At 33.5% G+C, this 13,283-nt stretch overlaps 1 protein-coding gene across 51 annotated transcripts in view; it reads right to left on the bottom strand.

The window, feature by feature from the left end:
- plce1 (phospholipase C, epsilon 1) overlaps positions 1-13,283 on the bottom strand; it is a 159,872-nt gene that overhangs the window by 73,600 nt on the left and 72,989 nt on the right. For 19 of the 51 annotated variants that reach the window (XR_015503557.1, XR_015503558.1, XR_015503555.1 and 16 more), the window contains exon 1: positions 7,775-7,934. Coding sequence is in view for 14 of the 19 variants with exons in the window: in XM_087275323.1 (XP_087131449.1) it covers positions 7,775-7,880 (106 nt within the window). In the remaining 5 variants the exon portion in view is untranslated. 51 annotated transcript variants of the gene reach the window in all.

Raw genomic sequence — 13,283 nt, 5'->3', positions numbered from 1 at the left:
TCCCATTTTGGAAACACAGATAGTTTACTGTAAGCAAGTATCACTGTGTGCATATCAAAATACATAATATATAAGTGATCATGTTAAGTTGTAATCTACTGTATTTTAAATTAGCGGATTGAAGGATAGTAGAAATATTTAAAATAAATAGATTAATTAGTATTTCGGGGTTGTTGTAATTAAGATAAGTTGCAGCAACTATATCTACATGAATAAACGAATAAATGGTGTTAAATTTATTTTACTGTATTTTAAATAACAATAAAAAGGAAAACTTTGCATTGAATGCTAGTACAAAATACTGGCAGGTATGTATATAATAAATAGATTATTTAGAATTTTGCGGTTATGCTTTTTTGTTTTGTTTTTAACATGGCTGACATAAAAATGTTAAAATGCAGGGCTAAATGAATTTATAAGAAATATAACACTGATGATTTGACTCTTGAAATACCCTTTTGACACAATAACAAAAATACAAACTGCTTGAAAATAACACAAACCTCAGCTGTGTAGTAGCATTCTTAATGCTAGGGGTTTTCTTTTAGAAGTCCACCAGATGTTTTTTTTTATGTAACTTTTAATAAAAACAATTAATATACAAATACAAGTCATTAAACATGCTGTATTATACGCATAAGACTTCACCTTTTTGGAGGGACACTACAAACAGCAGGTTATCTGTGTTTAAACACTGCCCACCCTATACAAAACTCCATAACCTTTTTTTTGTCAAGCTGCTTTGGAACATTAATTATTGTGAAAATTGCTACACAAGTATGTATGAAACACCCCAATTTGTCTTTCTTGTATAAATATCCAATTTATAATGTCTAAATTCAATAACATAAATAGGTGCCAAATATTAAATTGGAAAATATCTGATTACTGTTTAGTTAAATTAGTATTAATCTTCTTAATTACACTACGATTAATTAGTTTATTTAAACATTTTTATTATTCTATTCAGTCTAATTTGTGTAATTTAATTTGCTTTATGGAATTTTGCATAACCTATCAGAATTGTAATGTTTTCATTCCTGTTTGTTTTCTAATCAAAATCTGCATCATATTATTAAAATTATCCACCTAAATAAACATCATATCATTTATTTAAAGTATTTTTATGAATTATTTATATTATTTATTGATTAAAAATGTAGCTTTCCATCCTATGAATCTCCTGCGGCCCCAAAGACGGTTTGAAAACACCTGCTATATGCTGCATAAAAAGGGCCAATGGTCAGTCACACAGAGCTCTTACGAGGTGGATTTCAGGCACATCACGCTGTCCCATTCGAATTTCATTAGCCATCACATGCATCTGCCTTGTGTCTTTGCACATGGCATCTTTTGAAGCAAATGGATTAAAATAAATACATGGCATTAGGCTGTGAATGAGCCCCCCTGATCTTTATGCATGGGCCACTCAAAGCATACAGGAAGCAGCGGTCATTTAATGAACAAGGGCAGAGATCCTACTATCGAGACACACAAGAGCAACGGAGGTTGCTCATGAAATGATCCCTGCTGAACATGCACATATGCTAGAAGTATGAATGAAATAATAGATATAGCAATATTTGCTGCAATAAACAAATCAACTTTTAGCCCTTGTTATTATTATTGATATTAATCATTTTTCTAGGGCCACATTCACAAGCTTACGCAAACATGAATATGCAGGAAAAGCAGATCCTGTATCTAATGAATTATTAGTTTCGATGTGATGCTCATACAACACATCAGCCAGTTTAAGATCAGTCAAGTGCTTGAGGAGAAAGAAGACTTCATATTGGAGAGGAATAGTCTGGCTTATGCATGTTTGATTAATGAGCAGTGAGTCTGACTTATAATAACATCCCTCGTATCCCATCTCCAATGGAGAATAAATCATTTATAGTCAGTGCTTCTGCAAAATAACTAACATGTAACAGCCTAGGTGCACTCATTTTATTTGCTGCTTAAATTTGTTAAGTTAACTAAACTGATTTGTGTTGGGACAACATGAATGAATTGTGTGGAACCCTGCTATTTGTACAGCGTGGACAAGAGTGGTGTAAAGTAATGAATTGCAAATATTTAGATTACTTTAACTGAGTAGTTTTTCCCTTATGTACAGTACTGTGTATATTTGTAGTGCTGTCTTGATACTTTTACTGCACCTTTTCTTCTACCTGCAGTCATTACTTTGTTTTTTCTTGTCTACAGTGATTGACCAGGTAAAATAATCAGCGATGTAATTTCAGTCCAGTCAAATTGCGGAACTATTACTGTATTAACAGTGTCCAAAAGGTTGCAAAATCCTTGCATGTAGCAACCAACTGAATGGATGCAACTGTTGACTAAACTTGCAAAATGGTCTTAAACAACATCTAAATGCACTACAGAATGTTACGTTTACTAGTACATGCAAAGATTGCATGTATTCTATCAGTGCTACATGAGGTTGGTTTGCAGCACCAACTGCTGGACACTCTTAGCTTACTTATAAGTCAGGGTTCAAAAAGCATAATAAGCATGAACATATCATTGAAGCTAGATTTTATGCAACTTTTTTTTAGATATTTAAATTACACAGAAAGCAGGTTGATGCGTTTACAAGCAAAATCCATCAGCTTATATATATTATTATATTTGAATATGTTCTTAAGTTAAATTTTCACATTTTAAATCTATAGATCAATTAGCTATGTCACGCGGGTTCCCAGTTGCAAAAAGAGACCGGTGGCAATAGCAAACATGTTGTGTTGTGCAGTAAAATGCCAAATTCGAAGTCCAAAAATAGAAAACTTTACATTTACCATTTTGATTGCAGCAATAATATCAGCGACAACAGTTACATATGGTTAATTAAACTGTGGACACTAAATGCTAAGAATGAAACGTGAAAGTGTAAGTTATGAAGGTAAAGTTGGTTTTATATTCACACTTTCATTCAGTAAAAACTTGTGAAACACTCCCTATATTGTTTACCACGGCACTTAAAATATACTGTCGGAAATAACCTGCAAGTGTGACTTGAAAACAGCATTAACACTGTTTATTTGACTGTGAACAATGTTGTACTGTAATAGTCATTGGCTGCTAATATGATTTTGCTGTTTAGAGTTTGCAAATAATACTTTTTTGAAATTATATTATTAAAGAGAAAGTCAGAGTGTGGGAATATAAAACCAACTTTACCTCTAGTTCACATACCCTGCCGTACAGGTGCAGTTCGCTCTCAGAATGCTGTAGTTTTGCTTGTTGATGATTACCCAGGCCTTGTATAACGTTAGCTCCATCTTTTTTCCTTGTCTTTGGCTAAGCAGAACCTCGGTTTTTAGCACTACAAAGTTTTGAATCTGGTAATCATGGAGCATTATTTCTTGCACATGATCACACAGAACAAAATTGTTGGCATCCAAAGACTTGTAAGCCTTTAACTTCTCTCTTATTAAAGCACTTAGAGTTTCAGTGTGATAGTACATTTGGGGCTGGATGCTTGGCCATTTCATCTTATCCAGTGTCCATGGAGAGGATGCTATCGCAAATGAACCTGTCAGACGAACGCCGCTCACTTTAACGTTAATTTTAAAACGGTGCTGATCACATGGTGACAAGCTGTTATAATACGCTGAAATCATTATGTAAATAATAATATATATAATACGTAATCACAATAACTTATCTATAATACAACAACAAACTCCGTACAGCATCAGATGTCATTCCCTTGCTGTAATTGCTAGCGGTCCCGGTGTTTTCCTGCCACCTCACTGCGTGCGCATCCTGAATTTTTACGAACATGGTAATTTGTCTATAGTGCTTGAATGGCAAATCATTTTACTTGTGATGCACAGCTCAATTTTAAATTTGCAGTGAATTGACCTTATTCTCCGCCGATGAGTGGGCGCTGCCATTTGAATCTTTTTGGCTCGAGACTTCCGGTCTCATTCACTTCCATTCATTTTTAGACATTAAAAACTGCTCATTACGCTGCTTAATGTTGCAATTTGACAATTCCTTGTTATATTATTCTACTTGGTCTGTGTAGTCATGCAAACATTTGTTTGTAGAGCAAGTAGTTTGACCGTTTTCTGCCGTTTATTATTCCTAGTCATTTCTCCCATAGGCGACTGAATCGGAAGTTCTAAGACAATCGCAAAAACAGTCGCACTTCCGCATTTTAGAATAAGGTCAATAAGGTGGAATAATCCACATAGTGTAATTCTCACAACTTTTTACTCATACTTTGAGCAATATTTAGAAAAGATACTTTTAATCTACTTGCACAACATAATCTACATTGTTTTGGCAAGTAATGCTACTTTTACTCGACTATGATTTTCAGTACCCTTTCTAAAACTTGAAATCTATTTAACCCTATTAACACCTCAGAAACTTGACATTTACATAATTGGACAACTGTATATCTGAATATCTTCAATTATAAAACATTTAAAATGATGACATTTCAGATTCTCAATAGAGTTTAGTGTAGCCCTGAGTAAGTGAAGTATAATTGATTTGTACCTTGAGTATTAAGGCCATTTAGTCTATTAATAATGCTACTGCTGAATTTCGGACACATGCTGTGAGCATTTCCTATACAAAATATTAACAGACAGATTTGCAGTATTCAGTCAGGTATATTATAAAAGCAAAATGTCCTCGTACTCTTCTGCAACCTCCTGAATAACACTTAACATCAAGACACAAGAAAGGAAACTAGAAATAGACAGCCATTCAGAATAACCTTGAGCACCACAGCTGAACTCTTCATTTTTGTGTAACAAAGGATTAAAAAGCGCCCGGAACGTCATAACCATGGATGTACAAATAAAACACAAATAAAATATTAATCAATTTGCAACTCACTTTAGTATTAGAGTTGATTTAGTAGATTTAATGCATGTTCATGGCAGGCAAAAAGGACAATTCACAATGTATCGATAGAGATAAAAAAAATCTATTATGTTATGCTATATGTAGGCATTCCTCAGAAAATAAACTACATCTGAACACAACATTTGTTCCATTCTTTAACATGACAATTACTATGTTATTATTATGGTTGTTCCAAATATACATGACTTCTTGACTACAGTTCTCAACTATACATGTACTGCAAATAATTTGCAACCATAATCCATTTCTAAGACTTAATTAACTATATTTTATAAAGCATTATAATTAAATTCAATGTCTTAACCCTAGGGACATTTTGTTTTTTATAAGAACATTTCACAATGTATTGAGAGAGCAGAGCTGCTAAAAAAAACCTATAATAAAAACCTTATGGAATAGTATAGTATATAGTTTAGTAGATAGTATAGTATAGTATAGTATAGTATAGTATAGTATAGTATAGTATAGTGTATAGTATAGCATAGTATAGTATAGTATAGTATAGTATAGTAAAGTATTTATTATTATATTGTTCCAGTAGACATTCCTCAAAAAATACTGTACATCTAAACACAAAAATGTATTTTCTCTAGACAAGACAATCACTATTTTATTATTATGGTTATTCCAAGTCCACATGACTTTGACTTCAGTTGGCAAACTATATCACCTCAAATAATTTGCAACCATAATCCATTTCTAATACTTACTTAACTATATTTTCTAAAGCATTACAATTAAATTCAATGTCACAACCCTAGGGACATTTTGTTTTTAAAAGAACATTTCACAATGTATAGAGTGCAGAACTCCTAAAAAAAACCTATAATAAAAACCTTATGGAATAGTATAGTATATAGTTTAGTAGATAGTATAGTATAGTATAGTATAGTATAGTATAGTGTATAGTATAGCATAGTATAGTATAGTATAGTAAAGTATTTATTATTATATTGTTCCAGTAGACATTCCTCAAAAAATACTGTACATCTAAACACAAAAATGTATTTTCTCTAGACAAGACAATCACTATTTTATTATTATGGTTATTCCAAGTCCACATGACTTTGACTTCAGTTGGCAAACTATATCACCTCAAATAATTTGCAACCATAATCCATTTCTAATACTTACTTAACTATATTTTCTAAAGCATTACAATTAAATTCAATGTCACAACCCTAGGGACATTTTGTTTTTAAAAGAACATTTCACAATGTATAGAGTGCAGAACTCCTAAAAAAAACCTATAATAAAAACCTTATGTTATAGTATAGTATATAGTTTAGTAGATAGTATAGTACAGTATAGTACAGTATAGTATTTAGCATAGTATAGTATAGTGTATAGTATATAGTATAGTGTATAGTATTTAGTATAGTATAGTATAGTATAGTATAGTATAGTATAGTGTATATTATTATATTGTTTCAGTAGATATTCCTCAAAAAAATACTGTACATCTAAACACAAAAATGTTATTAATTCTTTAACAAGACAATCACTATTTTATTATTATGGTTATTCCAAGTCCACATGACTTTGACTACAGTTATCAACTATATCACCTCAAATAATTTGCAACCTTAATCCATTTCTAAGACTTACTCTATTTAACTATATTTTCTAAAGCATTATAATTAAATTTAATGTCACACTCTCCAGGGACATTCTTTGTTATTAAAAGGACATTTCACAATGTATTGAGAGAGCAGAACTGCTAAGAAAACCTACAATAATTATATTATATTATATTATATCAAATTGTATTATATAATATTATATATCACATTATATTATATTATATTATATATTATAACACATTATATTATATTATATTATATTATATTATATTATATTATATATCACATTATTTTATATTATATCACATTATAATATATTATATTATATATCACATTATATTATATTATGTCACATTATATTATATTATATTATATTATATTATATTATATATCACATTATTTTATATTATATCACATTATTTTATATTATATCACATTATATTATATTATATTATATCACATTTTATTATATTATATTATATATCACATTATATTATATTATATCACATTATATTATATTATATTATATTATATTATATTATATTATATTTCAGTAGACATTCCTCAAATAAACTACTCTACATCCAAGTACTAAATGTTCTCTTTTATGTCACATTATTTTATATTATATCACATTATATTATATTATATTATATTATATTATATTATATTATATTATATTATATTATATTATATATCACATTATATTATATTATATCACATTATATTATATTATATTATATTATATTATTTTATATATCACATTATTTTATATTATATCACATTATATTATATTAAATTATATTATATTATATTATATTATATCACATTAGACATATATTATATTATATCACAGTAGACATTCCTCAAATAAACTACTCTACATCCAAGTACTAAATGTTCTCTTTTCTATAAAGTGACAATCACTATTCCCTGTGGTTGTTCAAATCCACATGATTCTTGACTACAGCTGTCAACTATCAACGCAAACAATTTGCAACCTTAATTCAATTCCAAGACTTACCCGAACATATTTTCTAAAGCATTATAACTAAAGTCAATGTCACAACCCTAGGGACATTTTTAGTTGTTTTCTTGTCTCATGCACACACTCACACAAAAACCTTGAGCTGCTAAAGCACAGTACAGCATTAACTCTCTACGCACCAAAAACAAACCACAACACACCAGAGTCCTTGACATGAGAAGATCTCAACGAAACCGTATTGAAAATAACTCCACAAGTGACAGCGCTGTGCCAGACGTTATGTGTATGTTAAAGTTGAAGTGTCACTTACTGAGCAGCCTGTAGTCCATCCTCTGCGAGTGGGAGTGTTTCATGGTTGTGGTGGTCTCGCTGGCTCCCTGCTTCACACCGCAGCGGCGAGAGGAGCTCAGCCACATTTAAACTCAGCTGCCAGCTCTCTACTACCACAAATCTGACTCGCTGCATATCTCACTCACACACACACACACACGCACTGTTTGGCCACTCGTACTCCCCTCCCTCCTCTCTCTCTTTCTCTCAAACACACACACACACACTTACTCTCTCCATTGGCTGCTCCTTCCAGGCAGGTCATGTTACTCATAGATGAAAGCGACACATCGTGTTAAGTGCAGGGCGAGGAAATCGAGCGGCCAGACGTGCTCTGATCACCTGTGTGTAGTCTTCGGATAAGAGTCCAGTGAGAATTCAACAGGCAAACAAGGACTTTATGATCTAAATTTGGGCATGGGACTTTGGGGACGTGCTTGTTTCCATCTTTAACCTTCCCAAGTACATCCTGAGAAAGACTGATCGAAGGACAAGAGCTCATCCAGCGGTTTTATGGGCCATATGCGAGCTCCATTAGGCAGAGAAAAAAGCCGTCAGGTAGATCCAGGGCTCGCATTTTTTTATAGCTATAACGACTGAAATCAATTGTGTCCCTGAGGAACTGTCAAAGTTATGGCTGTGTATATATATTTTACTTGAATACTGGAAAGCCGCTTATAAAACTTCAGGAACTGTTGAGCATATCGACTTTTTCATGTCACTCAAAAAGAAGAAAGTTTGCGCACAAAAATGGCATGCAGCAAAAAAAAAAAAACAGCTCTATACCAGAGATGCCCAAACTAGAGCCAAAGTTGGCCCATGGTAACCTTTAATTTGGCCCATCCCATCTGAGAAGAGGGGGAGAATGGCAGGCATAGTCTGTTTGCTTTATTATTAAAAGCTAACTCAATGTTTAAATTAAATGATGTAAATGAATCAGATTTTATTAAATGTACACACTGTCAGCCTACAATCCTGAGACTTTGGTGAGCAAATAAAGTCAAAGGCAGATTGTGCTTGACTAGTGTATTCAGCACTGAACTCCACTGTGTTATAAATGTGATTGTTTATGTTTCTATTGCAATAAGTTATCATTTAAAAAGCTATACTGCATTAGTTCATATAATGTAAAGTAATGTTTTCTATTTATTTTGAAATATTAGGAAATAAATTAGGAATTCACCCATGGCAACTTTAATATAATATATAAAATTTGGTAGATTTACCTTCGGCCCACAGCTCTCAATGGTATTTGGGCTTTGGCTCTTCATACGAAAAATTCTGGCCATCCCTGTTTTATACTAACTATTCATATTCCTTCGGCTTATTCCTTTATTTACAAGGAGTCGCCACAACGGAATGAACCGCCAACTACTCTATATGTTTCACACAGCGGATGCCTTTCTAGCTGCAACCCAGCACTCATACAATACAACCAATTTTTAGTTCATCCAATTCACCTGTAGCGCATGTGTTTGGACTGTAGGGGAAACCGGAGCACTCAGAGGAAACCCACACCAACACGGGGAGAACATGCAAGTCTTCAGTCACTGTCTAATTTTATACAAGAAATATATCGCAGAAGACCTTTTATTAAAACGAAATCAAGAAGTCATTGAGGTTTGAATTAACCTGAGAGTAAAAAAAAATCAATCACAATGTTCATTTATTTTAAGTTCATAAGAATGTATAATATATTCCATATATACATTTACATTTAGTCATTTAGCAGACGCTTTTATCCAAAGCGACTTACAAATGAGGACAAGGAAGCAACTTACACAACTATAAGAGCAACAATGAATAAGTGCTATAGGCAAGTTTCAGGTCTGTAAAGTCTAAGAAGGAAAGTATTTGTATTTTTTTTTTTTTTTGGGAACAGTTAGTGTGATATTCAGAGAGGCAATTGCAGATTAGGAAGTGAAGTGGAGACTAAATAGTTGAGTTTTTAGTCGTTTCTTGAAAACATCGAGTGACTCTGCTGTTCCGATGCAGTTAGGGAGTTCATTCCACCGACTGGGCAGATTGAGCGTGAGCGTTCGCGAAAGTGATTTCTTCCCTCTTTGGGATAGAACCACGAGGCGACGTTCATTCACAGAACGCAAGTTTCTGGAGGGCACATAGATCTGCAGAAGTGAGAGCAGATAAGAAGGAGCAAGGCCAGAAGTCGCTTTGTAGGCAAACATCAGAGCTTTGAATTGGATGCGAGCAGCAACTGGCAGCCAGTGCAAACGAACTAGCAGCGGAGTGACATGTGCTCGTTGAGGTTCATTAAAGACCACTCGTGCTGCTGCGTTCTGGAGCAGCTGAAGAGGCTTGATAGAGTTAGCTGGAAGCCCGACTAGTAGAGAGTTGGAGAGAACAGTCTGGAGAGAACAAGAGCTTGAACAAGGAGTTGAGCTGCATGTTCAGATAAGAAGGGTCGGATCTTTCTGATGTTGTAGAGTGTGAATCTGCATGATCGAGCAGTTCTAGAAATGTGGTCAGAGAAGTTTAGTTGGTCATCAATGATATGCTAGCATATATGCTATAATATATGCAATATATGCTATAAAAACAGTCAAATAAGTTTAATGTGACATGGAGGAAGCTTTACAATTTCCTAAACGTGCATTAAAACACAACACACATCCCAAGCATGCCATCCCAAATCTCAGAGCTGTATAAATACACCGTAACAGTTTACCAAAACCTGGACCGTGCGTAATGCTTCACCTTGAGTGGCAAAGGTCTCAGAGTTTGCATTTTTTCTGCGAGCTCAGAGTCGCCTCTCATTCAGCACATATATGCGTGAGCGAGGGAGTGTGTGTTCTCCTGACCTGACCCAGGCAGCGCTATTCCTGTTCACCTCCATTTATCACCACTGAAACAGTGTTTGGATGCTGTCGTACTGTTTTTGAGCATCTGCCACACCACCCTGTAGTTTACAATTCTCCTACAATGAGTTCATGTTCATTTATAATCAAACCCTGCGATTTTTGATGGAGAACTCCACTTGGTTGCTCCCAAACAAAAGACTTTCTGGAGTAAATCTGATCCCCTGTGGATGGGCATAATAAAAGCCTTCGCTGCTGTGTAGATGAGGGATGAATCTTAGAGATGCAAGAAAAAGGAAAGGCACAGACTTCAATTTAATCTAAAGTCACTACTGAAAGAACCACTGGAAACTGCTAAAGCACCATTTTAGTAGAATTTCGGTATATACAGTAGTGTATTTAGGGCCATAATCAATAGACGTCTCCAGATCTTTAAGAGATGCTCTTAATTTCATAATAAAATCTCCTCAAATTATACATTTTGCTTGATCCTAGAGTAAAAGATCTTTAAAAACTCTCAGGATTTTCGATTCTAAATTGTAAGGGTTTTAAACCATTTTACAGTGAATAGCAGCATTAAAACTAAATTAAAGTGTGTAAATGTAAAACTTCTCCAGGATCAGGACTCAGCAAGTCTATTTATGTTGGCTAGTCATGAAAGTATTTGTGCATTTGCTGGAAAACATTTATTTTTCTAGCAAAGTTCAAAAACATTGGTCAAAATTTTCAAGATATGATTTTTCTGTAACAGAGAAATAGTTTAATTCAGCAAAAGCATTTGATAAAGTTTATGCATATTGAGATTGATATGATATATGACATCATAATGTACATTTCTGATGGTGTAAATGTATATTTGAATTAGATTTTTGACTTTTTGAAATTTATATTTAATTTTTTCAACGTTGACCGGAAAGTTTCAGTCAGTTTTGTAAGAATACACATCATTGAATTAAAGGTCTCAGGAAGTGCTTTGAATTTTTTATTCAATGTTAGATGTAATCTTAACCAAAAAACAAAAAGAGGGTAAGACATAGTGTAGCCCCTCCTCTTTTAAAAAAACAGCCAATAGCGTTTATTTTTATCACCTCTTTAGCTCAAGCACATTAAATGAAAAGAAAACGAGAAGTGACTTTAAGGGGCGGGACTTGTCAGATACTAGAGAGCATTTGATTGGTTATGATATGATGAGAAACTTAGTGACATGAATAAAACTGTTGAGCTATTTAGGCAGACATGACAAATTACAAGTTTTACATGTTTCTATCAGTTTTATATCTTCTAAACAGAAATCATGTCACTGTTTTGGAGCACAACAGCTTAAACCCAAAAAACTGATACTAACTTTAAAATAAAAACTAAAAAAAAAAATAAATAGGATCTTTACAGTGAAGTTAGTACAATTTTAAATTGTAATAATATTTCAGAATACAATGTTCTACTATATGTATTTTTGATTAAAGCTTAATTTAGAGTAAGAATTGTTTTCCAAATACACTATACATACATTATATTGTCTCTGCAAAAAGCAAATGTGCAAGAAGCTGATAATTTTACATATGTAATGTGAATGTACAAACAGCTATGACTGTCAAACAAAATGAAAACATCACTGCAACAATTATGTTGAAAAACCCACCCCCCAAAAATAATAAATGGATAAACTCAATGACTGAATGAATGCATAAACACAATGAATGAATTAATAAATGCATAAACACAATTAATTGATTGATTGATTGATTGATTGATTGATTGATTGATGCGTAAAAACAATGAATGCATGCATGCATGAATGAATGAATGAATGAATGAATGAATTAAAAATATATGAGGAGCCGAATTAGTGGTGCATTAGTGGTGCAAGTGACTGTGCAGTCTGGCCTAAAATGCCCTTATTGTTGGACATTCTTACTGCTGAACTCTGAAGCTTATTTGTTTTATCCACGTCTGCAGCAAAGAACTGCAGGGAGGGTTGAATGTGCAAAATCTACAAGCCTGAAATGTAAACAACAGCTAGTTGTTTGCATCTGAATGGCCAAAAAACCTATTTCAAAAGGGGAAAAAAAGGAAAACAGATATCAGGTGCACAACACTGCCATCTCCTAAAATAAACACAAGACATCTGTATGGAGTCAAAAATTAACCACGTGCACCATGGCCACATTGATTCAATCTGCAAAAACAAAAACATTTCACCAAGCGATCCAACAAAACTCTCTGCAGTCTGTAACCAACGCTGCTGCAAACAGCTAATAAACCCCAGCACACAACCAAACGTTTGGTGGCACTTAATTCCCAGAACATCTTTACCTCTCGCTATGTTTTTAAAAGGCCAAAAAAAATGGGGAGAATGTCCACTGAGAGGGGCCAGATTGCATTTTGGCATCGACGACCCACAGCTCAAGCGAGAAAAAAAAAATGATAATGCTTGTGTATTTAATTATGGGGCCACAAATACCAGGGTCACTGACTCATGGTCCCACACAGACGTCATGTCAACTGGAATTAGTCCAGAGAGTGCTGGAATCACGGAGGATCATTTTACACAGACATGTCTCACCAAGGGCTTGAAGGTTACTCTGCAAATGGATGAGCGCCAGGTGATAAGCTAAGGCAGCCAGAATCAAATTAAAGAGATAGCGCTGTCTGACTTTTAGCAAATCAAAGCAG

Source organism: Danio rerio, chromosome 12 (assembly GCF_052040795.2).
Source record: "Danio rerio strain M-AB ecotype USA chromosome 12, GRCz13ab, whole genome shotgun sequence".
Taxonomy (NCBI): domain Eukaryota; kingdom Metazoa; phylum Chordata; class Actinopteri; order Cypriniformes; family Danionidae; genus Danio; species Danio rerio.
The sequence above is the reverse complement of the archived record's forward strand: the minus strand, read 5'-3'. Positions and strand labels throughout refer to the sequence as shown.